Source organism: Spermophilus citellus, assembly GCF_964194105.1.
Source record: "Spermophilus citellus genome assembly, chromosome: 2".
NCBI classification, from domain to species: domain Eukaryota; kingdom Metazoa; phylum Chordata; class Mammalia; order Rodentia; family Sciuridae; genus Spermophilus; species Spermophilus citellus.
Genome location: NC_138183.1, coordinates 202,784,949 through 202,810,137, shown reverse-complemented (window position 1 = coordinate 202,810,137; position 25,189 = coordinate 202,784,949). Strand labels below are relative to the sequence as shown.

General features: G+C 41.9%; 1 protein-coding gene and 1 long non-coding RNA gene across 6 annotated transcripts in view; one reads left to right on the top strand and one right to left on the bottom strand.

Annotated features, from left to right (window-relative positions):
- The window catches only part of SCUBE2 (signal peptide, CUB domain and EGF like domain containing 2), a 77,240-nt gene that overhangs the window by 30,927 nt on the left and 21,124 nt on the right, over positions 1–25,189 (top strand). For 3 of the 4 annotated variants that reach the window (XM_081282522.1, XM_081282521.1, XM_081282523.1), the window contains 8 exons: positions 655–777; positions 3,749–3,865; positions 5,158–5,280; positions 5,725–5,841; positions 6,104–6,190; positions 8,344–8,448; positions 11,055–11,210; positions 11,589–11,795. In XM_081282522.1, the coding sequence (XP_081138648.1) occupies positions 655–777; positions 3,749–3,865; positions 5,158–5,280; positions 5,725–5,841; positions 6,104–6,190; positions 8,344–8,448; positions 11,055–11,210; positions 11,589–11,795 (1,035 nt within the window). The remainder of the gene's footprint in view (positions 1–654; positions 778–3,748; positions 3,866–5,157; positions 5,281–5,724; positions 5,842–6,103; positions 6,191–8,343; positions 8,449–11,054; positions 11,211–11,588; positions 11,796–25,189) is intronic. The other variant, XM_081282524.1, reaches the window with a different exon arrangement.
- LOC308642998 lies at positions 602–19,868 on the bottom strand. Of its 2 annotated transcripts, XR_014020679.1 has the most exons (5): positions 19,758–19,842; positions 12,001–12,053; positions 11,195–11,289; positions 1,763–1,828; positions 602–730 (listed from the first exon to the last, which is right to left on the bottom strand). It is a non-coding gene; the product is annotated as an uncharacterized lncRNA (long non-coding RNA). The 2 variants fall into 2 exon arrangements; XR_014020678.1 differs by lacking the exon at positions 12,001–12,053 and having other exon boundaries at positions 19,758–19,868.

The following is a 25,189-nucleotide window of genomic DNA, read 5'->3' as shown; positions in this document are numbered from 1 at the left end:
GGAGATAATATCAACCTATCATAAATAATAGCCTCAAGATTATTATGTAAATAACAGTCAAGATTGTTATCCAGAGAACTTAATGAATAACTGTACCATTAACTTATACTGATGAAGACAGATTCCATTAACTTGCTAGTATTTCACAGGCAAGAGTACAAAGGATTAGTTCTTTAGCATGATAAAAAATAGATATGAGATGAAACTGAGAACAGATAAGATTGAGTATCAGGAATCATTTAAAAACGTTGGGGCCATTTGATCATTGTGTAATTTGCCAAAACAAATGCTCTAGTCCCTTATAACTTTAATCATTAATCTAGAATAGAATGTTTACTAATGGGAAGTATGTCTTATCTTGAGAGAGTACTACAAGCATGGAAATAGAATGGGGCATCACTACTCGTTCCCACTGTTTGTTTCCTTAATACTTGTTAAGGGCATTGGAAGTCAGTTTGAAAGACCCTGTCTTTCAAAACTGGTTCAGCCAGACAAGAAAACATATAAGATTAAAAACATTAGCAAACATTTTTAAATGCTTTTCAGGGTCTGTTTTTATTTCAGAGAATAATGAGCACACACAATAGCACTTGGGGGATTTGTGGGAAGCAAGGCAATTTTGCTCTCTGATTTGCTGTTGCTTGTCTGTTACAGATATTGATGAGTGCCAGATCCGAAATGGAGGTTGTGATCACTTCTGCAAAAATACTGTGGGCAGTTTTGATTGTAGCTGCACAAAAGGATTTAAATTATTAACAGATGAGAAGTCTTGCCAAGGTATGTGCTGAAAATGTAGCAGTGCTCTGCAATAGTCCTCTGGTTGGAACAGAGAAGATGTTACCCACCCCTCTGCCCCCCAACCCCACATTCCCCAGTAGACACTGGCTCCACTGCTTTCCTGATAAGAGTCACTAATCCAACTTCTAACTTGGCCTTCACTTATATTTCATCTGTTAGGTAGAATAAAAGCAGGAATGTAGCTCACAGGTATATTTTGGAAATTAAGTTATTAATGATTAGAACATCTCAGCTGGGCATGGTGGCACACACCTGTAATCCCAGCAGCTCTGGAGGCTGAGACAGGAGAATCTCAGGTTCAAAGTCAGCCTTAGCAACTTGGCAAGGCTGTAAGCAACCTAGTGAGACCCTGTCTCAAAATAAAAAATAAAAAGGACTGGGGATGTGGCTAAGTGGTTAAGCACCCTTAGATTCAATCCCTGGTACGAAAAAAAATCAAAGAATCCACCTGATGTGACTACAGCAGCACTCACTGCTTGAAATGGAATGAAATGCAATGCAAACAGTGTTGCATCAGGGTGTTGAGATGTGGATAATTTTCCTTTTTTAAAGAATTATTTTCATGTTATTGACCTGATGCCAAAAAGGTTTTTAGCAAAAATCTGTAGAATTAGAGAACACACTTTCCTAGCCAAAAGATGGGTTCATAACCAAGACCATGAACTGGCTGGTCTCTTCCTATAGTTCTTGTTTTGAATAACCAGCCTTTGATGCTTAGAAGAAGGTTAGAGATGGAGGGAGGGCGTTGTGTGGTAGAGACACTGGTTGGTTCTTAAGCAGTATTACAGACCCCTTTTCAAATATATCCTTCCCACATAAGGTGAACAGCAAGGAAACTTCTTTGGCAGCAGCCATTGGTATTAACAATTGTTTTGGGTGGTGGGAAGCTGTCTTGGGGCATGTTATCATTAATAGTTTCAGATAAACAGGGCTGGGGATGTGGCTCAAGCGGTAGCACGCTCACCTGGCATGCGTGCGGCCTGGGTTCGATCCTCAGCACCACATACAAAGATGTTGTGTCCGCTGAAAACTAAAAAAATAAATAAATATTAAAAAAATTCTCTCTCTCAAAAAAATAGTTTCAGATAAGCACTTTTATGTCCTATTAATATACAGGAAAAACTCTCAGAAAAGATCTGCTATCATTTGTTCTTGCTGTGTTTCTGGGAATAAAGACTGCCTTTTTTGGCTTGTTAGAAATCTCAGCATTAAATCAGAGTCAGGCCAGGTGTGGTGGCACAAGTTTGTAATCCCAGCTTCTCAAGAGTCTGAGGCAAGAGGATTGGCAGGTTCAAGGACAGCCTCAATAATGTAGCAAGCCCGTTTCAAAACAAAAAATAGAAAAGACTAGGACTGTAGCTCAGTGGTAAAGATCTGATTTCACTCTGTATAACAAAGTTGTAACATTATCTTTTTTAAAAAACTGTATGGTGTGAATTAGGTTTTATTAATACATAATTTGCCGGGCAGTTCAAATATATTCTCCTTTAAATTCAGTGAGTTAGTGCTAGATGATCATTGTGTGGTTTTCTTCAGTTTGACTTGGAAAGCAAATTTGCTGTTCCACATAATGTTTTATAATGTATAGAGCAAGCAATGCTGTTTAAGCTGTGTAAACACATTAAAAAGGAATTAGGAAAGTGATCTCATTATTTTTGGCAAAGAGAAAGCCTAGAGTGAGCTGCCAAAGTCAGCTACTGAACGAGTCCACTTTCTCAGCAACTGGCTGATATTAATAACAGATTTCATAGAGTGGCATCAATTACTAGGGAAGAAACTGACTTTTTCTCATTTTTCACTGATCAGTCTTACTAGAATAAATATTTGCACAGAACAAATTTGCTGGAGAAATTGCCAGGATTTCTGGGAAAAGCGAGGAATGAAGATATTTTGCAAGAATTTGCCCTTTTTTATTTCACTTTTTCATTCCTCCTGATCCATCCAAATGTTTGTTTTTTATTAATGTAGTTTCTTGTGGCACATTCAGTGTTGAAAAAGTGGTGTAGCAATGGTCTAGTTAGCTTCCACCAAGTGCTGCACTCATCCTGGTTTATCCATTTGGAGACTTAAGTTGTAACTTTAAAACCCTCTAAAGACTTGAGAGAGTAAAGCACTGAAATTCTAGTCTACAGGAAAGACGTGGGGGCCAGACCATGCAAGAAGAGATGATTAGATAGACACATGCAGTTTCCTGAGGCTAGTGTGCATGACCCCATCCGTAGCCAAGGATGCATTCACACTGAACCAGGAAGATAGGAGACACATGGTGCTGGACTATGGGGGAGGAACAAAACCAAGGGACTGGTCAAGCAGATCCAGTTTAGAGTTTAACCACCTAATTTCCATGTCTGCCATAGAAAACTACTGAGGTTATTAATGTTGATACATTCTTTTAGTGCAGAGGGCTTTAAAACCCAGGATTAACTGGCTTTTTGGTTAATCTGAAGACTAATTCTGGGGAGATCAGAAAGAGAGGAGAACCAGATTTACTTCCAACCCAAGGGTTTCCTTTGTTTATTTCACCATAGCTTATAAAGTTACTGGTGCTATTTTACCAATAGTAATATAACAATAATAATGTACAGCTAGTATCATTGTTTATAATATAGTTTACAAAAATCTTTTTTAGATATGTTATCTCATGTGACTTCATTTACATAATTTTAATGACTTATCCCTGCAAAGAAGTATAGGTGAAAGAGACAAATTAAACCTAAAGGTATGTGCAGTTTGCAACAGAATTTGGAAATAAGGATCCTGGTAGTGAGCAGACCTATGGTGAGCTGCTCAATTCTTTCTTTGACACAAATGAGAGAGGAGGATGAATAGTAAATCTCCCCCACCGCCCTGTGTTGTTTGGGTTCTTGCTCAGCAACTGGTGTTTATTATAAACCTCTCTCCTCATTTGTCAGAGCTGGTTTCATCAGCCCTCTCCCTTTGGCAATTACAGATGTGGATGAGTGCTCTTTGGATAGGACCTGTGACCACAGCTGTATTAACCACCCTGGCACATTTGCTTGTGCTTGCAACAAAGGGTACACTCTCTATGGCTTCACCCACTGTGGAGGTGAGTGGACTGGTCCTCTAGGCTTGGGAGATGGGGTGAGGTTGGTCCTGGGGGTGGGGAGCAGGGCTCATCTCCAAGGTTTATTTTCCTACAGTAGGGGTAAAAGGTATATCACAGTCCCTGCACAATTGCAACAGGCCCATCATCTTAAGGGAAGCATTTGCTGAAAGAGAACCTGTCCACATTTATCCTTTTAACATGTCTGGTGTGAAGTGAGGCAGAGAGAGAAACTGAGCTCTTTCAGCCGTGGATTGATTCTTCCTTGACTTTATTGACGTGTGGTTGTATTCAGAGAATAGGAGGGTCTCTCAGGAGCTGAGACCCTGTCCACTGGAACTTCACATCAGACAGTAAAGTTGCAGTCCTCAGAGAGGCTTGGCAGGGCACCAATCAATTCCTGCTGTGCAGAGGCACTGGCTGCAAAACCTTAGTCCAAGCTCCATAGTTAGGTCTTTGAACTGCAAGTGGAACCATTGTATTTCTCTCTCCATTCTGTTCTCATTTAGCAACATAGTCTCATAACCTTGTAGTCAAGCAGACTATAGTCTAAATCAGATTCAGCACCAACTGACTCCCATTCCATTCCCCTGGCCATCAGATTCACCCAGCAATCTTTGAGAACACAGATTCAGATTTCAAGGTGATTCTGAGAATCTGCAGGACTTGGGAACCACTGGCCTGAATACTTGCTGCCTAGTCTTTCTTTCCTGTGCTTAAGAAGAATGGATCATGTTGTCTCCTTTCTCCTCAACACATCCTTGACATGCCTAACTGTATAGCTACTGAGTTTGCCAAGAAACACCAACAAAATGTACCCTAAATATGGAAGTGAATCTGGGGCCTCCTTCTGATGGGTCTTAGTCTCGTGTTGACATGAGTCAGTGTATGCCACTTCTGTTTTCTGTACCTCAACTGAGGCAACAGTCAAATAGGAGTCTGAATTCTGATTCCCTTGATGTTCAACACAGAATATGATGGAGTTTTAAATTAGAAGCCTGTGGGGTGTCCAAGTTTGAACATCTGAAAGCAGAGTGTGGTCCCTTCTGAGGTTTTCTAACTGGGCAATGGTTCAGTGAACAGAGGAACTTGAGACCTCCCCTAGTAAGGCTCATGCCAATGGGAAATTTGGGGCATGTGGTCAGTGGGTGCCAAGCTTGAAGGCAGTCAGCATCTTTCCTTTGTTTGGTGACTTTCAACCATGTGACGTCGCAGCTGCTCCTTCCTCACGGGAAGGATAGTGTCAGCCCATTCAGTGACATGCTGCTGTGACAGGGGAGCATCTTGTTCCACAGACACCAACGAGTGCAGCATCAACAACGGAGGCTGTCAGCAGGTCTGTGCAAACACAGTGGGCAGCTATGAATGCCAGTGCCATCCGGGGTACAAGCTCCACTGGAATAAAAAGGACTGTGTGGGTAAGGGGCACCGGCCACAGAGCAGACATAGCCAGTGGGGCTCACTGCTGGCCTAGAGGTGGGAGGCTCTGCGTGCTCCATGTCCTCTGGATCCAGAGCACCTGACCTTCTCCATAAGATTTTCTCCCCTTCGCAGCAGCAGCCAGTCTTTAAATAGTCCAAAAACAGGAGATACTTTTCAGGCTCTTTGGTGTTTCCTTCTGTGCTTCTGCTTAGGTTGGAACTTACTTCTGTTTCCCTGGTTGCTCTTCTGCATGAAAAAAATTGCACACCAGGGAGGGACTCCTTGACCTTGGTGGGAAGTGGGGCCTGTGTCTGTGTTCTGTGTGGGCATCAGCTTGACTTTCTTTACTTGGGGCCTTTGGTGCATGGGATTCAGCTATCCTTGTCACACTTAGAAATGTCCTTCTCTTTCTGTAAGTGTCTGTGTTTTGTCCTGTTTAGAAGTGAAGGGGTTCCTGTCCACTAGTGTGTCACCCCATGTGTCCCTGCATTGTGGGAAGAGTGGTGGAGGAGACAGGTGCTTCCTAAGATGTCACTCTGGCATTCACCTCTCTTCAGGTGAGTGGGTTTAGTCCCCAGGGGCAGATCCTCATACCAGGGCCAGGTCTTCCTGGCCTGTAGGTGCTGGAAGCCCTCAAAGGCCTTTCAGGTCCTTGACCAGATACTTTTGACCACCAGAGGCCCATGCTTTCAGGCCCCCTATGCTGGGTGTTTTTCTAGTGATATAAATAAGAGTGGGGTGGGGGTGATTTTAGCTGCCATCAGGATAGCCCATAGTAACCTTGCTTATGCATTTGACAATTCATATTCTGTCTGTCAGGACTGCAAGAGGCCTATTCTGTCACCTGCGGCTCTTCTTCTCCTCTCAGGAGCAAACAGCAAAAATCAAATGACTCTGCTTTTGGGGGTAATTACCAAATCTACGTATTTTCTTGGGGCTTGTGTTCAGTGGCCTTTATGCAAGGGTGCTGTTCTTGGGCATTGGATTTGTTTTTTTCTTTCTTAATCTCAAGGCTTGAGCATTTGAAGGATGTTCTTGTCTGCAGCCTTAGTACCTCGAATCTGACTCACCCATGTAACAGATACTTATTGAACATTTACCGTGTACTCAGCAGCACTGTGTTCAACCCTGGTGGGTCAACATATTGGACAGAGACCCACAGAGCTCTGGAACTAGGAAACTCAGGTCTCCCAAATTCCCTCTGTGTCTCAGAGGCCCTGCAGGAAATGTGCCTGGATACCTGGCATTAATGGAGATAGTCCTGGGCAGAACAGATGGAGCAAGGATTCTGTCCCCAAAAGGGCAAATCCTTTCCAGTTTGTCAAAAGACTGAGATCCAGAGTTTTCATTAGGCCTCATCTGCTCAGATGTATGCACATTTGTCACTCTGTCACAAGAACATCTGAATGAGGCCCATATGACATCTGATGTCCATATTACCTTTATGGGCAAAGATAGATACCCAAGCTGTGCAGTAATCAAGTAGTTAAAATGTGCTGCCCACTAAATTACATGTATTAACTGATTTAATCTATACCACAATCCTCTGAGTCAATTTTATTAGTGTCCTCATTAACCAGACAAGGCACTGAAGCTCAGAGAGATAAAATTCCAGTAAGAAATAGAAGAACCAGGATTTGAACCTAGGCAATCTGAGTTCAGAATCTTAAGCACTATCATTCACTGCCATCGATATATATATATATATATATATATATATATATATATATGCAATTTTTTTTAAGTTGTCAATGGACCTTTCTTTATTTATTTATACATGGTGCTGAGAATCAAAACCTTTTAGGGGTTGTACTTCTGAGCTTCTTCCATAAAGTAGTTGATGAAGCTCAGGAAAAACCTGTGAGTTTTTGCCTCATGCATGCTAGGCAAGTCCTCTACCACTGAGCCATAACTCCAGCTCCATTCACTGCCCTTTTTGTTGGATGTTTGGGACCCAGTCAGAGTGGACATCATGGTATGTTTCATCAAATTCCTCAGTGATGATTCCTTGGTGATTTAGGCTACCCAAGGGTGGGGAAGCAAATAGCCAACAGCTACTCAGTTTTTACTGTGTAGCAATCAGCCAGTTAAATAACTTCTCTTTTTTTTTTTGGCATTATTACACTTAATCCTTACAACAGCCTGGTAACATAGGTACTTAAATGTGTCTATTTTACAGACGAAGAAACTGAGGCTTAGGGAGATTAAAAACTTGCTCAATATATAATAAGAATTGTGATACATTCTGCTATCATGTATTTAAAAAATAAAAGTAATTAAAAAATAAATAAAAACTTGCTCAAGTTCTTATCACAAGTCAAGGATCTAGAATCCGAATGTAGGTCATGGATTCCAGAGCCTAATGTGTGGTGAAGACTGATTCTGGGACTGCCCCCAGAATTCTGCACAAAGCCCCTTAGAGTGGGACCTGTGTTCCCTGCCAGGCCCTGGAAATCTAATAATGTCTGGATTGGCAGCTGCCTCAGCCCTGTCCTCTCAGGGCAGGCATACATGGAAGAGTGTTCCCTTCACTCTCTCCTTAGATGGTCTTATCCAGATTTGAGCCTGAGAAATTGGACTTCATTATCAGCAGGAACAAAATTGGCCTCATCTTTTTTTAAAAAAAAATTTCTATAGTTGTAGATGGACATCATGCCTTTATTTTATTTGTTTATTTTTTTATGCAGTGCTAAGGATCAAACCCTGTGCCTCACATGTGCTAGGCAAGCACTCTGCCACTGAGCTACAGCCCCCACCTGGCCTCATCTTTTATCTCACCGTGGAGGCTGTTTTTGGCTCTTTCTTTGTTATATTTGAACAGTGGATTCATTCATCTCTCCCCTGAGGGGATTAGTGTAACACCGAGAAAGCTCCAGGTGTCCCCAGTCCAGGGTAATGAGCATTCCATGATCCAAACCTTTCTTGGTCTCAGGTGAGAGAGGGGGCTCAGGGTGTGCCATGCAGTGGGACTCAGCCAATGGATAGCTCGCCAACATCCACCTGGTGTTTCCGTTCCTTTGCCTTTGAAGGTAACTTCTCTCACTTGTTTCTTTCTGAAGATGTCACCACCATCAGGACAAGTGTAACCTTTAAGTTAAATGAAGGCAAGTGTAGTTTGAAAAAGGCTGAGCTGTTTCCCGAGGGTCTGCGACCAGCACTACCAGGTATGGAACCAGATGGCTGGTGTGTTGGGAAAGGGGCCTGTGATGCCTGAGCCGGAGGTCTGAGGGGCAGACAGCTGTCCAGCTGACTCAAGCGCACTTCAGATGGGATTGAACTTCAGCATCTCCAGGGACTTTTGTCACCAGAGGGAGCAGAGCCTAGTTTAGCACCCCTATACCCTTTTGGGATTGTACTTCTGAGCTTCCTCCATAAAGTAGTTGATGAAGCTCAGGAAAAACCTGTGAGTTCAAAGGAGTCAATGAGGGCTTAAGATGAATTAGCAATGTGTGTTTGCATTGGGTTAAATTTTCTGGATCTTAGAGTTTGCTTGAAGAGTAAGCCAAAGAAATTTGAAAAAAAAAGGGTTGGCTCAGAAATGATAGCTTTGATGAACAAAGATGTAATATCCAGCATTCCTGCTGCTCTGTTTTTTGGAAACTGTGACTCCATTGGTTTCAACAGAACAAATACCATCTAAGTATAATTGGCCTTACTGAAACAAGCAACATCTATCTCTTCTTTCTTCCTCAGCTCACATTTTCTGTATTATCTCAGAGAACACTTTTGGAGATAAAAAAAAAAAAAATCAGGATTTATGTATTAAGAGGTTTCTTTCCCCAGTCTACCCTCAAAAAAAAAAAAAATCACAAACAAAGCTTACTCTAGTTTCTTTGACTACCTGCTGGTAACTAACCAACATCAATTTTGGTACCTCTATTTTATGGAATATTAGGCAGCTGTTAACTATATGTATTAAAAGAATGTTTAATGGCAGGAAAATGTCCTTGTTATAATGCTAAGATGGAAAAGGGGGACAGAAACATCTATATATCTAATACAATCTAAATTGTATGAAAAAAGTGAAGTGGAAGGAAAACAGAAAGATCACTGTGCGAGTAATGGTTATATCTGGGTAGAGGATGACAAGTGATTTTAATTTTTTCTACATTTTTTATATACTCCTTAGTGAGCATTCACAATTTTTACCAGAAGGAAGCATTATTGAAAAAAGATTTGGTCTGGAGTCTACTTAATGGATTATACCAATATGCTAATTTCTTAGTTTTGATAAATATGATGTTAGGGTAAGTAAGATGTTAGCAGGGTAAACTGAGTAGAGTTTATGTGGGAACTCTCAATACTATCTTAGCAACTTTTCTAGGAATCTGAACTTCAAAATAAAAAGCTTTAAAAAAGTAGATATGGGAAAATTGAAAGAAAAAAGTTTCAAGATGAATATCTTTTTAGTTTACAATTTTAAGTTAACTTTATGAAAAGGTAAAACATCTTTTAGTGGAAAATATAGAGAAGAAATAAATTTATCTCTTTCTTTTGGCTCTCGATGAGCTGTTGTTTTGAATATACTTGTAATGTTAAAGAAGAATACAAAGATAATTCTTCAGTTCAATAAAATAGCATTTTAAAATAGAGCCAAATTAATCATGTGGATATGTGGACCTGCTTGCTCTTTGATTCCGGTTAGCAATCATTAATCACCAGATTCACTGGAAGTCGCTGGGATGGGAGACTGCCAAAGTCAGGAACAGAGATATGCAAATCCTGGTGTCATACAAAAATTCCACTGTCATCCTAGATGCCTTCATGATATTGTTTGGTTTCGTTGATTCTTTGTGCCATTTATTTTCCCTGGTTATTTAAACATGAGATATCAAGCTGGGTGTGGTGGCACATACCTGTGAACTCAGCAACTCAGGAGGCTGGGGCAGGGAGGATGGCAAGTTCCAGGCCAGCCAGAGCAGCAATAAGAAACAAAAAGGGCTGGGATGCAGCTCAGTAGTAGAGCACCCCTCCTCCCCTGCCCTGGGGTTCAATCCCCAGTACCACAAAAAGAAAAAGAAAAAGAAAACAGAAAAAAAAAATAAAAAATGAGACATCACTGTTGATGTGCTTTCCAGCTCTCCCTTCTGGTTAGAATTATGTCAGGGTCAGTTTGCCTGAAAGCAGAAGTTGGTTTCCCTTCTGCTCCTGCACTAATTCCCTCTGCTGGGGCCCTCACAGTCCAGTTTTAAGGAAACCAACTGTGAAGCCAGGCATGGTGGCACCTACCTGTAATCCCAGCAACTCAGGAGACTGAGGCAAGTTCGAAGCCAGCCTGGGCAATTTAGCAAGGCCCTAAGCAATTTAGCAAGACCCTGTGTCAAAAAGTAAAATGGACTGGGGATGTGGCTCCGTAGTTAAGCATCTCTGGTTCCATCCCTAGTACCAAAAAAACAAAAACAACAACCACAAAAAACAACTGTGAGAATGTGGGCACATCTCAGCAAACTATCAGCAGGGTTTTGATGTGAAACGACCCCTGGTTCTCCTCTTCCACACATGTGGCTGGCTAGTCGGACACACTCAGCATTTGTGCATGAAAAGAATTTTCAAGAGCTAGATTGTAAAGTTATATAGGAGGCGATACTGGCTCTTCAAGATGAAAATGTCATCATGCTCCAAGCTGGGGGCTTTCAGCGTCTCGCCATGTGGAGTTAATCACATAGTCCCTGGAGAGTTGTTTTAATGAAATGTTTACTGAGCTTTAGCGAATGTTCAACTGAGTGCTTTGCCAGGACTTGGCTCCCGATAATTTTGTTTCTTCATACAGAGAAGCACAGCTCAGTAAAAGAGAGCTTTCGCTACGCAAACCTTACATGCAGCCCTGGCAAGCAAGTCCCAGGACCCCCTGGCCGATCAAGCACCCCTAAGGAAATGTTTATCACTGTTGAGTTTGAGCGTGAAACTTACCAAAAGGAGGTGACAGGTTGGTCTGAAAGCCGTCTGTGGTGCCAGGCTTCTTACAGCTTGCTCCTTCTTTCTTTACCTTTTACCTTTCATCATTCCTGGGGGGAAAATAGTGCAAACACTGAAGTATCTCCTGTTTTATTTTCACTCCCAAACTACACAAATTGGTTTAGAACCTGATGATTTTCTCTGCTTCAAAAAGACCCAAAGCTATCGTTTTGGTCAATATATTTCTGTTTGAATTGAATGCTGCCCAGCCTGCTAGGTGCCCACCTCCAGGTCTCGCCCTTTCTGGTCCACAGGGAACTCGGGGTGTTGGTGGGCCCTGCAGTCGGTCTGGACATCCTCACACACTGCAGCCTGACTTCCCCCCATGTTGCTGTCCTTGTTTCTGCAGCTTCTTGTGATCTGAGCTGTACTGTGAAGCGAACAGAGAAGCGGCTGCGGAAGGCCATCCGCACGCTCAGGAAGGCTGCCCACAGGGAGCAGTTTCACCTTCAGCTCTCAGGCATGGACCTTGATGTGACTAAAAAGTCTCCCAGAACATCCGAACAGCAGGCAGAGTCCTGTGGAGTGGGCCAGAGCCATGTAGAAAACCAATGCGGTGAGTATCCCAGGACATGCTTGCCTACAGAACTGCAATGAGCTCTGTAAACACTAAAGGTAACCAGTGGGGAGTCTGGGCCATCCTTCCTTCTCTGGGTTCATAGAACACTCTGGAAGCCCTTTCTCATCTGGTACCTGTCATGCTGGTGCTGTCCTGCCTATGAGACCTGGGGCTCCCTGGGGGCTGAGTGAGTGTTGCTCACCTCTTTCCCTGGCACCTGGCACCATGCCTGGCTTGTGGTGGGGACTGAAGTCACTGTTGAATTGAGGGACAAAAAGAAAGAGTCAGGATTTATAGGAAGGATGCTGTCCTTTAAATCCCCAAGGGATCTTCTTTGTACTTTTTATTTTTTAGAGCCCTGTTCCCTGGCTGGGGCAGGACTGGGGTGTGAGGCACCCCAGAGCCTTTTTCATACTCCATTCTGTCATCACTTCCTGAAGGTACTTCTCTCTGGCTTGATTGCTGATAGCAGGGATCAAACTCCTGTCCATAGTCTTGTACAGAGGCAAAGCTAGGGCCACCCTGCTGCCTTGTAAGAATCCTGAGCTTCTGCACAAGGCTCCTAGGAGTGTCAGTTCTGTGGTATGTTGTTGCTCTGTGTATATGTTTGAGGATTAACTTTGACAAACTTTCAGTTCTTCTGATAAATCTAGCAAAAGGTTCCAGGGTGATCAGTTTTAAAATGTTTTTGTTGTCAGAGTCTGTTCCAGGCCAGTCTCCAGGGGAGACTCTACTTGAAAAGTCTTAAATAGGGAAAAATGGAGTCTCACTTTATTATGGCAATTTATTGAGTTCTATTAGCAAGCACAACACTGAGCCCTGTGTCTGCATTATCTCATTTAATCCTCATAGTAACCCTGCCAGGTTTAATAGGTGAACAGCCTGAAGCTCTTCTCTTGCTGAAGATCTCATTGATGGTCTAATTCTAAAGTCTGTGCTCTGGTTCCAAATAAGGTGGAGTTCAATAGCCAGCCCCCTCGAAGTAAATAGATATTCTTTCTGAAATTGTCAATAGGGGCTGGGGTTGTGGCTCAGCAGTAGAGCGCTTGCTTTGCACAGGCAAGGCCCTGGGTTCGATCCTCAGCACCACATAAAAATAAATAAAAAGGTATTGTGCCCAACTACAACTAAATATATATATTTATTTTAAAAAGTGTCAGTAGAATCATGAGGCTTGAGAACTGAAGCTTAGGTAAGATGTAATAAGTTAGGGTTTGTGAATAAGCAAAGCTGAGCCCAGCCAAACTGTCAGCAACAGCACCACAGCTCCAATCTGTTCCTTTGCCAAAACTTGGTGAAAATCTAGTGTAACTGTTCACAAGGGGCTGGTTCCCAGAGACCTCTGACTTTTACTCCAGCTGATTCTTTTAAGAAGAAAGAAGAAAAAGAAAGTAAATATAACCCATCTGGTTGATTTATTCTAATTTTAAATCCCAAGAGCTCCAGTTTCCATGCCAAAATAGTGGTGAAGGTTGGCTTTGCCGCCCTACTTTTTAGGGTGAGTGAAGAAACTTGGGGTGGGCAAGCTGGGCTTCTTCTTGACCTCTCAGAACTAAACTGCACCCTTCTCCCCACTAACTCTCCTGTTGGGGTAAGCCTGTGGGCTCACCAGGGAGCCTTCATGGTCTGTTAAGAATGTAGGAAAACTATTATAAAGGGCAGGTGGACCAACTCTCCAGGAAGACCATTACTAATACTATCATGGGTATGGTATGCTTCTGGGAACTAAACCAAGGATAGGGGCAGGAGTTAACAGAGGCCTCATGATCATGACAACCTGTGAAGGATACTGTAGAGGGTTTTGTCTCTCTTGTGGTGTGTGAAGGTGCCCCTGAGATGCCACGCTAAATTGGTTGTCATGCTAAATTGGGTTGTCACGCTAAATTTGGTTGGATTTGTTCCTAAGAGAGACAGTGTGGCTTATCTCAAGCTCCCTCTAAAATTGGATGAATTTTGTAGCCTACATAAGATCAAATCTTTGCCACCTTGTCAGAAAGCAATGTTGAAGATTCCATCGGCCCTACTTTCCCCCTCTTGCATAAGGAATTACTAACATTCCTTCTTTTCTTCTGTCTGCTAGAGGAAGGAATAGATACAAAGAAAGGTTGAATGTGTTAATTAGAAAAGATTTTTACCCAGCAGATACATGGCATTGTGTGTGTGTGTGTGTGTGTGTGTGTGTGTGTGTGTGCTGATCTCTTTCCTGAGCCTTGGCCTTCTGTGTAGCTGGCACTACTCCTTCTCTCTTATAAATCCACCAGTTCCATCAGAGGGCTCCAACTTATCTAACGCTGGTCACTTCCCAAAGATCTCACCTTTAAATGTCTCAGTTGGTTTAACTTTGCACTCTCTTAGTATGTCACAATGGAGATTAAATGTCAACATACGAACCCTTGGACAACATGTTCAAATGATGGTAAAGCCTCCCCAAAAGTGTTTTGAATGACCTGGAAGGAGGAATGGAATTATTGTTTTTCTGTTAAGGTATTTCAATTTAGTTTATTTATTTATTTTTATTTTATTTTATTTAGTTTTTGATGGACCTTTATTTTTTATTTATTTATATGCGGTGCTGAAAATCAAACCTGGTGCCTCATACATGCTAAGCAAGCGCTCTACCACTGAGCCACACCCCAAGCCCCTTAATTTAGTTTTAATTTTTAAAGTGCTACATGTTCCAAGTGGTACAGAAATACATATAGTAAAGATGAAAGTTTTCCCCACAGCTGCCAGTTCCCAGCATTGATCAGTGTTATAATTTGCTATGTGTTTTTTCTCATTTGTTTTTATGTACATATGAAAATGAAATTTTATGCAGTCCCCCAATAAATATTTACTAAGCTCTTCCTGTATGTCAGGTACCACTTTAGGTGCCAGAATCCAGCAATGAAAAATGTAAGTAAAAATCTCAGCCCTCATGAAGTTTACAGTTCTGGAGGGGGAGACAGGCACCCAACCCATGAACGAAGACAGATAGCATGCAGCAGATGGTGACAAGGGTTCAGAGAGCAGGCTGGCTGGGGAGTGCAATAGAAGGTACTCAGGCAAAGTGAGGGCTGAAAAGGAACACATTTTCCCCAAATGCTGACTGTGGTCAGTGAAGGCCTCATTGCAAAGTGTCATTTGAGCAGAAATGCAAAGGATAGGATGAAGCAAGCTATGGGGACATGGAGAAGAGGAGAGTTCTGGGCAAAGAGAACAGCGAGTGAAACACTCAGAGGAACTGGAGGGAAGCCCAGGGAGATGAGAGCAGAGGGAGGGAGGCAGAGCCATGATGTCAGAGCAGGAGCAGAGGCCTGGAGCTTGGCAGGGGCAGGGGCGGGAGGGGGGGGAACAGAAATGGGTGAGGACTCCAACTCTGAATCTGAGGGAGGAAGGAAGCCAGTCAGAGGCTTTGTGTAGAGCAGTAACAGCGTTTTGACTTACATTTGGAAATAATAACTGGCTGCTGTGTAGAAAATGGATTTATGTGTGAATAAACATATTTTAAAATATACCAATACAATTTGAATACTGCTACATGTTGTTTTTAACTATAGAATACATCACAGGCATCTTTCTGTGCCAGCGTGGAAGCTACATCATTTCTTTTAATGGTTTCTAGTTTATATCTGTCTTAAGACAACAGTATTTGTTAGCTTTGCTCCTATTGGTGGACACTAAACTTATTCCTTTTTTTTTTTTTTACACAAACAGTGCTTCTGTGAATACCCTTTTTTTGTACACATGTTGACATTCCTGAAGGACACACTTGCAGAAGTACAATTGCCAGGTCAAAGAACATGCATATTTGGGGCTGAGGTTGTAGCTCAGTGGTAGAGCACTTGCTTATCTTGTGTGAGGCACTGGGTTTGATATGTAGCACCATATGAAAATAGATAAATAAAATAAAGGTATAAAAATTCCCCTATTAAAAAATAATATGCATATTTAAAATGATAATAGATAATAACAATTATCTATTAATAATAATAGATAACTGCCAAATTACCCTCCAAAAAAAATACCAATGTGCTGTTCCCTCCAGTATTGTGTCTGAATGTGTATAAAAATAATAAAGTCATTTAAATTTGTTTTTCTTTGATTATTAGTAAGACTGAGCCTGCTGTCTTAGGTCTACTCATTTGTATTTCTTTTTCTCAGAACATCCATAGTCTTTGTTTATTTTTTCCATTGACTTGTTTGTTTTTCCAATATCCTTTTAAAAAATAAAATTTTAAAGTCCCAAGTTACATCAAAGGAAATAGATTCTGACAAATTTGAAGACTTTCTTATTGTCATTTGAACATAGTAAAGTCTTTTATTAATTTGGTATTTGGGGACTTTGGAAGCAGCCCACTCTGCAAGTGACTTTTGTACCATCTGTGATCCATTTTAGTAAGATGGTGAAAAAGAAAAGCAAAGCAATTATATTCTACAAGGAACAAATTTCTTAAGCTCCATACAGGACTATATGAAGTCCTTCATGCCTAAAGAAAAATTAACAGTGACCCAGATTTCGAGCATTATACTCTCATGACATCAGCTAAAGGAAAAACTTTTTAAGAAATAGAGTTGATAATAGGCCTATTTTTGTATTTGACTTCTTAAAACTTGCTGAGATTTTTAAGAGTATACAGGCAACTCGTGAACTGGGAAGTATTTTAGTGCCTGGGTTCTTGAGAGAATAGGAAAGTTCAATTCAGTTTTTACTAGCAGTAGCTTTCCTCTGCAGCAATTGAGAAAAGTTAATTCAGCCAGGACTTATTGAGGCTCCACTCCATTTGCTCGATGTGCTTGAGATGAAGCTGTGAGAACATAACGAGCAAGAGGCCAGTTTGAATGAAGTTCACATGCCAACAGAGGGAGATGGAAATTAAAAAGTAAAGAAAGGAGATAATTCCAGAAGTTTATGTGCTGTGAAGATAATAAAACTGAGAGGTTTGGAGGGATGGAAGGGATGCTGTTCATGGGGATGTGTGAGGAGATGGCATGCAAAGCTCTGAAAGGGATGGGGAGCTCCTTAGGTTAGGGAAGGACTAGTAGATGCAAAGGGCCTGAGGCAGGAATGAGCTGGGAATTTTATTCTTAGATTTTTCAAAATTGAGAAATCATTTGGAATCACACAGATAGAATTTTTTTTGTTTAAATTAAGGAAAAGAAAATCTATATTAGCAATATAGACCAATAATAGACCATAAATATTTAATAATATTTATCACAGACTTAGTAGGAATTTTTAAATTAGATTTTATTTTATTTTTTTTAAAGAGAGAGTGAGAGAGGAGAGAGAGTGAGAGAGAGAGAATTTTTAATATTTATTTTTTAGTTCTCGGCGGACACAACATCTTTGTTGGTATGTGGTGCTGAGGATCGAACCTGGGCCGCACGCATGCCAGGCGAGCGCGCTACCGCTTGAGCCACATCCCCAGCCCTTAAATTCGATTTTAAAAACATAATTTAGTAAAATGTTGAGCACTTATAATGTGCTCAGTAGTGTGCTAAGTACTTTACATATATTACCTCATGAAGGTTAGCATTTTACCCAACATCACCCAGCAAATAAGTGACAAAGGTAGGATTCTAACTCAGATCTGGCTCAAGAGCCTATATTCCTAACTCTCTCAAATTGAATACTCACCTCTCCTGAGTATACCCTGTGGCCTAAGATTATCCCTCATACAATGTGCTCAGATGAAACCCTCCATGGGCCAGCTCTGTGGTGGGCGCTAAGGAGACCTGGATAAATATGACACCATCCCTCAAGTTTCACTTAGCACCCCCAGCTAAGTATTAAAGAAACCTTCCCCGAAAAGAGAGAGCCTAAGTTCAGTTTTGAAGGATGCACTGGTTATGTATAAATAGGGAGGCATTTTCAGGCAAAGGCACAGCCTTAGGAAATGAGGGAGAGTAAGCTGAGCACAAAGAAGAATAGACACATTGATATTACTACCCGCAAGTGCCAGGTAGGATGTGGTGGGCAATTAGGCCAGGCGGAAGTCATGGCCAAGTCATGGGAGACCTTGGATGTGTTGGTAAGGAGGCTCCGCTTTGTTGAGGTGATATGATGCCCTTGGAGGATTTATTTAATCAGGAAATGTCCAGGTCATTTGTGTATTCCTGGAAGATCTTCTTGCTATATTGTAGGGGACAAAACTTACAGGCTTAAGGACCAATTTGGGGACTTTGGAAAGCATGACATTAAAGATATTGAGATCAAGAAGGTATAGAGAAAAGGCAGTGAGTTAAAGGAACATTCAGGAGGAAAGCTGCCTTTGGTGATCACATGGATCAGGGGCAGCAGAGAGGAGAGTGTGGGTGAGTTCAGAGGTTTCTGACTTGGCCTCTGATCCTGCCACTCGCATCCCATATGTCTCTCATCCCACCCAGCCCTGTTTCATATGCAGGAGGCCTGGTTGGTTGAATGGTCAGATGAATGAGATCACTGGGGAAGAAATAATCAGAAGAGATTTATGGGAGAAGCAGAGAAAAACAGCCTCTCCAGAGAGCATAAGAAAGGATGAAAGCTCAGACACAGAAAAGAAAGCTAAAGACTGAACATGAGTCAAAGAAACAGAAATGCAGGGAGTCAAGACTGCGAGGTTTTGAGCCAGGGAGTAAAGCCATCCAGGAAACATCTTGGGAAGAGAATCTAATGGCGGGTGTAAAGGGCAGAGGCAGGAGGAACAGAAAGCAAGGAACTAGGTGGAAGGTCATCACAGTAGTCCAAGTGAGAGATGGGGAGGAGCTAGCCATGAGTGCCTGGGAATGAGGCACCAGGGGCCGGGGGCCACAAATGCAGGATGCTCCAGCTCAGTGATGGCGCAGTGAGGAGAGAAGGCAGGACTAGGTGTAGGTCTGAGCCTTTGTGACACATAGAGGAGAGATGCCATTGATAAAAAGAGAAAACCCGGCAGGGCTCAGTGGCACAAAACTGTTACCCCAGCAGCTCGGGAGGCTGAGGCAGGAAGATAGAAGTTCAAAGTCAGCCTCAGCAACTTAGCGAGACTGTCTCAAAATAAAAAAATAAAAGGGACTGGGAATGTTACTCAGTGGTCAATCACAGGTACCAAAGAGAGAGAGAGAGAGAAAGAAAGGGGGGGGGAGGGAGAGAGGACAAACCCAGAGGCAGGGAAGAGTAGAGATGCTTTGTCCATGGGAAAATAACTTCATCGCTTCACGTCCAGATCAGCCCTCCATCCTGCATCTGTGCACAAGCACTCCAGTGTCCCTCCTGTTAAAGTGAGTGGTTGGCCCATGCTCCCACCTAAGGCCATCTCTTCCACTTGGGTACTGGAGCCCAATCCCTCTCAACTTCAGAAGCATGTTGCTGCCTTGTCCTCACTGCCCAGTCTCAGAGTTCTCCTTCTCTACTGGGTCACTTCCAATAGCACATAGACTGAAATCCTATCCCCAAATCAAACTGTCTGTTGACCTTATGCTTATCACCAGACCCAACCTCATTTCTTTGTCTTCCTATAGAACAAAAAAAAAAAATTCTTTTTTTTTTTTTTTTTTTTTAAGTATCAGGGACTGAACCCAGGGGCACTCAACCACTGAGCCACATCCTCAGCCCTATTTTTTAATTTTTGTATTTTATTTAGAAACAGGGTCTCCCTGAGTTGCTTAGGGTCTTGCTAAAATGTCTGAGGCTGACTTGATCAGCCTGGAGATCCTCCTGCCTCAGCTTCCTGAGCCATCAGGATTACAGGTGTGCACCACCATGACCAGCTGGAACAAAACTCTTTGAAAAGAGTTGTGCTACACTCCTTTACCTCCCACTTTTTCCTCAGTCTGGTTTTCATCGCAACCTTTACACTGAAACTGCTTTTTCTAAGATTTCTAATGACCACCATGTTGCTAAATCTGCTTGCTAATTCCCTGCTCCTATTGCAGACAGGCTGTCTGACCCTCTTGATTCCTCCCTTTGCCTGGAATCTCTTTTCTGTGTGGACACCACATACTTCTGGTTTTCCTTACCTCACTGGCTGCTTCCTTTCCATGTTGGATGCTGGTTCCTCTCCTATTTCTGTTCTCTAAGCACCAGGTGTCCCAGGGCTCAGCGCCTGTTCCCCTCCTCTAGCTTCATGTTCTCCTAGCTGACCTCATCCAGTGCTGCAGCTTTAAATATCACCAAATGCTGGTGACTCCCAAAGTGCCCTCACCAGGCTTATTTCTATTTTTAATTATAGACTTCTCTATCCCAGAAGGATTGAACATTTTAGAACACACACTCTTAAATGAACGTTTACTTATTTATAAATTATACTTGCACTATTGGCTAATATATTTACTTACAATAAAATATAGAACAAGACAAAGATTAGACACAATTGAAAAATAACTGGTTAGCTTCTTAAGGTACACTCTATGATTTGGCAAGATTTGTTGCTAATAGCAGCATTCCTAAATCCATTTTTTTGTTCATTGCTAGTGCTTTGGGTGAACTCTTTTTTTTAATTTTTTTTTATTTTTTAGTTGTAGTTGGACACAATACATTTGTTTATTTATTTATTTGTCTATCTATCTATTTATTTATTTAATGTGGTGCTGAGGATCGAACCCAGGGCCTTGCATGTTCTAGGTGAGTGCTGTACCACTGAGCCACAATCCAAGCCCTTAGGTGAACTCTTGTTTTATCTACTGAATTGTTACTGTCTGTATCTCATGATATGGTTTGAGCAGGTGCTGAGGGTATAAGTGTCACCCTAGCACTTTCCTGTTGCCATGCATGCTTGCATGGTGGATATACCTTTGGTGCAGGTGATCCTTACAGAAATCTCTTTTTTTTTTTTTTTTAAAGAGAGAGAGAGAGAGAGAATTTTTTAATATTTATTTTTTAGTTTTCAGTGGACACAACATCTTTGTTTGTATGTGGTGCTGAGGATTGAACCCGGGCCGCACGCATGCCAGGCGAGCGCGCTACCGCTTGAGCCACATCCCCAGCCCCCTTACAGAAATCTCTGGAGCTGCTTTTTATTATTTTGTGATGTTTACTTTAGTTGAAACTAGATAATGTAATCAATAAATCCAACCAGGCATAGTTACATTGTAATTCTTCTCAGTATATAGAAAGAAGTGAATCCCTCAGTATCTTTGCCCCCTGCTCATCTCTCTTGGAGACTTTTCATCTTAATATGTATCCTGTCCCAGGGAGACACCAGCTGAGCGAGGGGTCAGTCTCATACCACAAACTTACCCAGTACATGGAGTGCTTCTTATCTATTAAGTAAAAATTAACATGATTTGCTCTGAGGCCATTTTGCCCATTCTAGTGGATCATCTTGTAAAGCCCTGGGTGTAGTGGCCACCTCAGAGACCACCAGCTGGCCAGTGCCTTCTCAGTCTTAACACTCGGATGGCCAACAGGCATCTCTATCTCGATGTTTCCTCTTTCCTCCTTCCCAAATCAAACCTGTCTCTTTATCCCCTCAGTAAATGACACCTCTGTTTATCCAGTTCTGAAACCAAAAACCTCAACATCTTCCTGACTTCTCTCCTCACCCATTCCACCGGAACTTCTGTCAGCTTCAGATGCTATCCTGAATCTAGCTGTTTTGTCCTGTTTTTTTTTTTTTTTTTTTTTTTCACTCTATGGCAAATCACCTTCTTTCTTCCAGTCTGGTCATCATAGTCTCTGAATATTCTTCCCTTTGTTTGCCTTCAGTCTTTTCTATATGCAGCAGCCATAAGATGACTGAAAAACATAAATCAAGCTGTGTGTGATGGTGCACATCTGTAATCCCAGTGACTTAGGAGGCTGAGGCAGGAGGATCTCAAGTTCAAGACCAGTCTCAGCAACTTAGTGAGACACTGACTCAAAATAAAAAATGAAAAGTGCTGGGAATGTAGCTTAGTGGTAATGTGCCCCTGCATTCAATGGAAGGAGAAGGAGAAGGAGGAGAAGAAGGAAAAGAAGAAGAAGGAGAAGAGGAAGAGGAGGAGGAAGAGGAGGAAGAGGAAGAAGAAGACGTAAATCACATTGACTGCATGGCTTCCCCATTCAGAACCTCCAGCACACATTGAGTAAGCCCTAATTGCCTTATTGTGGCCTTCAAGAACTTCAAGGGAATGATCTGGCCCTTACTTGTTTTTTAAGACCTATCTATCTCCCATTACCTTGCTCCTTTCATGGTGTTCCTATGCCACAGGCCTCCACTCTTGGGTAATCCCACTGCAAGGCTGTTTCCCTCATTCCATTCTGGTCTCTGCCCAGAAAGGCCCGTCATGGCCACCCTTCTGAATGATGCACATGGAAACTCCCTTCCCATCACTCTCTCTACAATTTTTCCTTTCTTCGTCACACCACTGCTTGACATTCTACTGTATGTTCATTTATTTGCCTCTTTATTGTCTGTTTTCTTCACAAGAATGAGGTCCCTGTTAAGGCAGGGTCTGTCATCTTCTCTGCTATATCTCCAGCTCCTGGAGCGGTACCCAGAACATTGAGTATTTATTGAATGAATGTGTGAATGAATCTTTACAGGAACAACAGATGAAATCCCAAGGAGACTTAACCACATGAAAAGAGAGAAAAGTGTAAATCTTTGGATAAATATTTAAATCGAGGACACTCTAAAGGAAGTGAAATTTCAGGTCCAGTTAACTAGGCCTGAAGAGAGCCTGGTGCATACTTGGGAACCCAGCAAGGAAGGCATCAAGCTGGGCTCGTTTCTCTGCCCCATCTGTAAGAAGATTTTCAGATAGCGAACCTGAGTACACTCCAAGACTCTGAATAATGAGACATCAGTCTCTCAGCCCAAGGAGTTGCTGTCCCAGGGGACTCATTTAAAGGGGGCTCAAGCCAGGATTCTGAGGCCACAGATCTGCCTGGGGCACCATCATCCCTGAGCTGGGACAAAACAGCAGCCCCAGGACACCCTGGGAATCCGTGTGGGCTGCTTGTGGCTCTCCTTCAGAAGTCAAAGCGTGATTCTTAAGAAAACAGTGAGATGCTGGAGAGTGACCTCTTTTATTAGGTTCACCATCTTAGCCACAGAGAGACCATAGTGTTTGTCCATAGCCTGAAATACTCAAAGGCCACAGTACTGAAAAGAGGGCAGGCCTTTGGGTCTCTTTGTCGCCATTAATCCTCATCCAGCTGGTCTCTGTCTTTTGCATCAGAAAAGCTTTCTCGTATTTTTTTTTTTTTTTAAAGAGGGGGAGAAAACAGCTGTGTAGGATTTGAGAATGGGATTTTAATGGTCACTGAAGATGCACAAAAGCTCTGCTGTGATAGTGAAGTGTTCTGGAGGCAATTGACGCCTTTGTCTGGGGCAGCAACACAAGCTGGCTGCTGAGGACAAGGAAGAAGCACCTGGGTGGTGTGATTGAGGCCAGATCTTCAGCACATTTGCAAAAAGCTGTTTCCAGGCATCCCTTCCCAACAATCAGAGTCAATTTTTACTGTTTAACCATTTTTACCTTGTGAAAGAAACAAATCTATCCGGAAGCACTTGGCTTGAATTATTTCCGTGGATCTTTCTCTCTGGAGGGAAAATGGAACTTGTGACTGACAACAGGGGGTTGTTCACGTGAAGCAGGCCTTTCACTCTGAGGAAAAAGAAGGTGCCCTCTTTTCCATAGGGTACCCCAGAGGGCATTTTTCTGCCCTTTGATCAGTTAAGAAATCGCAACAGATGTGGAATATTGTGAGACCTCTCAAAATGAAGCCTTGAAAAGTCTTTGGGGAGGGGGCTACCAAGTCCCAAGGAGGTAGACACCTAGACCAGCAGGAGCCCATCCAGTGACTCAGCCAGTGAGAACCATGTCCCGGTTTAACCACAGGTGAAAGGGATCTGTTTTCTGCCATAGGAACCATGATGGAGCAGACTGCTGCTGGGATTGTGGTCACCACGGGGGTCCATATGGGCTTCCCTAAATGAATATGGCTAGGTTAGAGGGGTTTTGGAAAGCCTGTTTTATTTATTTTCTGCCAGCCTTTGTGACACTTTGGCTCATGAGAGCTGTGAAGAAGTTATTCTTTCCTTTACTGGCCCACTATAGACGCTAGGATAGTCAGGTGGGACATAGTATGACATGTTGTGAATCCCTAGTACATAATTCAGCCTGACTTTTCATGGGACTTGGCTGAAACCATTATCCAGTAGGGCATTTAGAAAATAACTCAGGAATTATAGACATAGATATGCCTCTGCTCATTATAATATTTTTTTTTTTGCCAGAAAAAGAAGGGATAGATTCTCTGTTAATTTTTTTTAATTTTTATTGTTGGTTGTTCAAAATATCACATAGTTCTTGATATATCATATTTCACATTTTGATTCAAGTGGGTTATGAACTCCCATTTTTACCCCGTATACAGATTGCAGAATCACATCAGTTACACATCCACTGATTTACATATTGCCATACTAGTGGCTGTTGTATTCTGCTGCCTTTCCTATCCTCTACTATCCCCCCTCCCCTCCCCTCCCCTCCCCTCTTCTCTCTCTACCCCATCTACTGAAATTCATTTCTCCCCCATTTCTCCCCTTAATAAAAAAAAAGAGTGGTGTGCATGGTGGTGCATGCTTGTAATCCTAGCTGCTCAGGAAGCTGGAGCAGGAGGATTGCAAGTGTGAGACTAGCATCAGCAACTTGGTGAAATCCTGTCTTAACATGAAAAATAAAAAGGATTGGGGAGGTACTAAGTGGTTAGAGTACTTGCCCTGCATATGCAAGGTCCTGGCTTCAATCCCCAGTACTGAAAAAAATCATAAAATCATATAAAAATGATATATAAATATTATAAAAGAAAATCTAAGCAATACAAAAAAGCATTGAACTTTAATAGTAGGGTGGACTTTGTTGGTGGATTGCATTTAATTGTAGAAAAATTATTTGAAATATGGTATATTTTGCTAACTAAGATCCAAAGCCTTTTTTTTTTAAGATTTTGGAATGAGTAATGAAAACATTTTTATGACTGATTATAGACAACTTTGCCATGTTTAACCCTAACATTGCATGTGTAAATCACTTTTGTAGGATAGGATGAAAAGAGATTTTCCTTCTTATAGATATACAAGAGATATAATAACTAACTTTATTATGTGATTACCCCCATCGCCACCATTTCTTAGCAGCTTGTTGAAAAAGAGTATGTTTGTTCCAAACTCCAAACTCTTCTAAACATTTAGAGGATTCTTGACAAAGTTTTGAATTGTGTTTTAGTCTGCACTTTGGTTAAATAACCTTTTTCTCCCTTAAACTTGAAGCTCTTGATCTTCACAAATTAGGAGTGGGACCTTGACCAAATTATTTAACTTCCCTAAGTCTGTGTTTCTGTAAAATGGAGCTAATGATAACACTTTTAGGTTGTGTTGAGGGATAAATGAGATAATGTGTATAAAACTTTTGGTATGGTGTCAGGTATATTCCAAGTACTAACAAGTGTTAACTATTAGAAA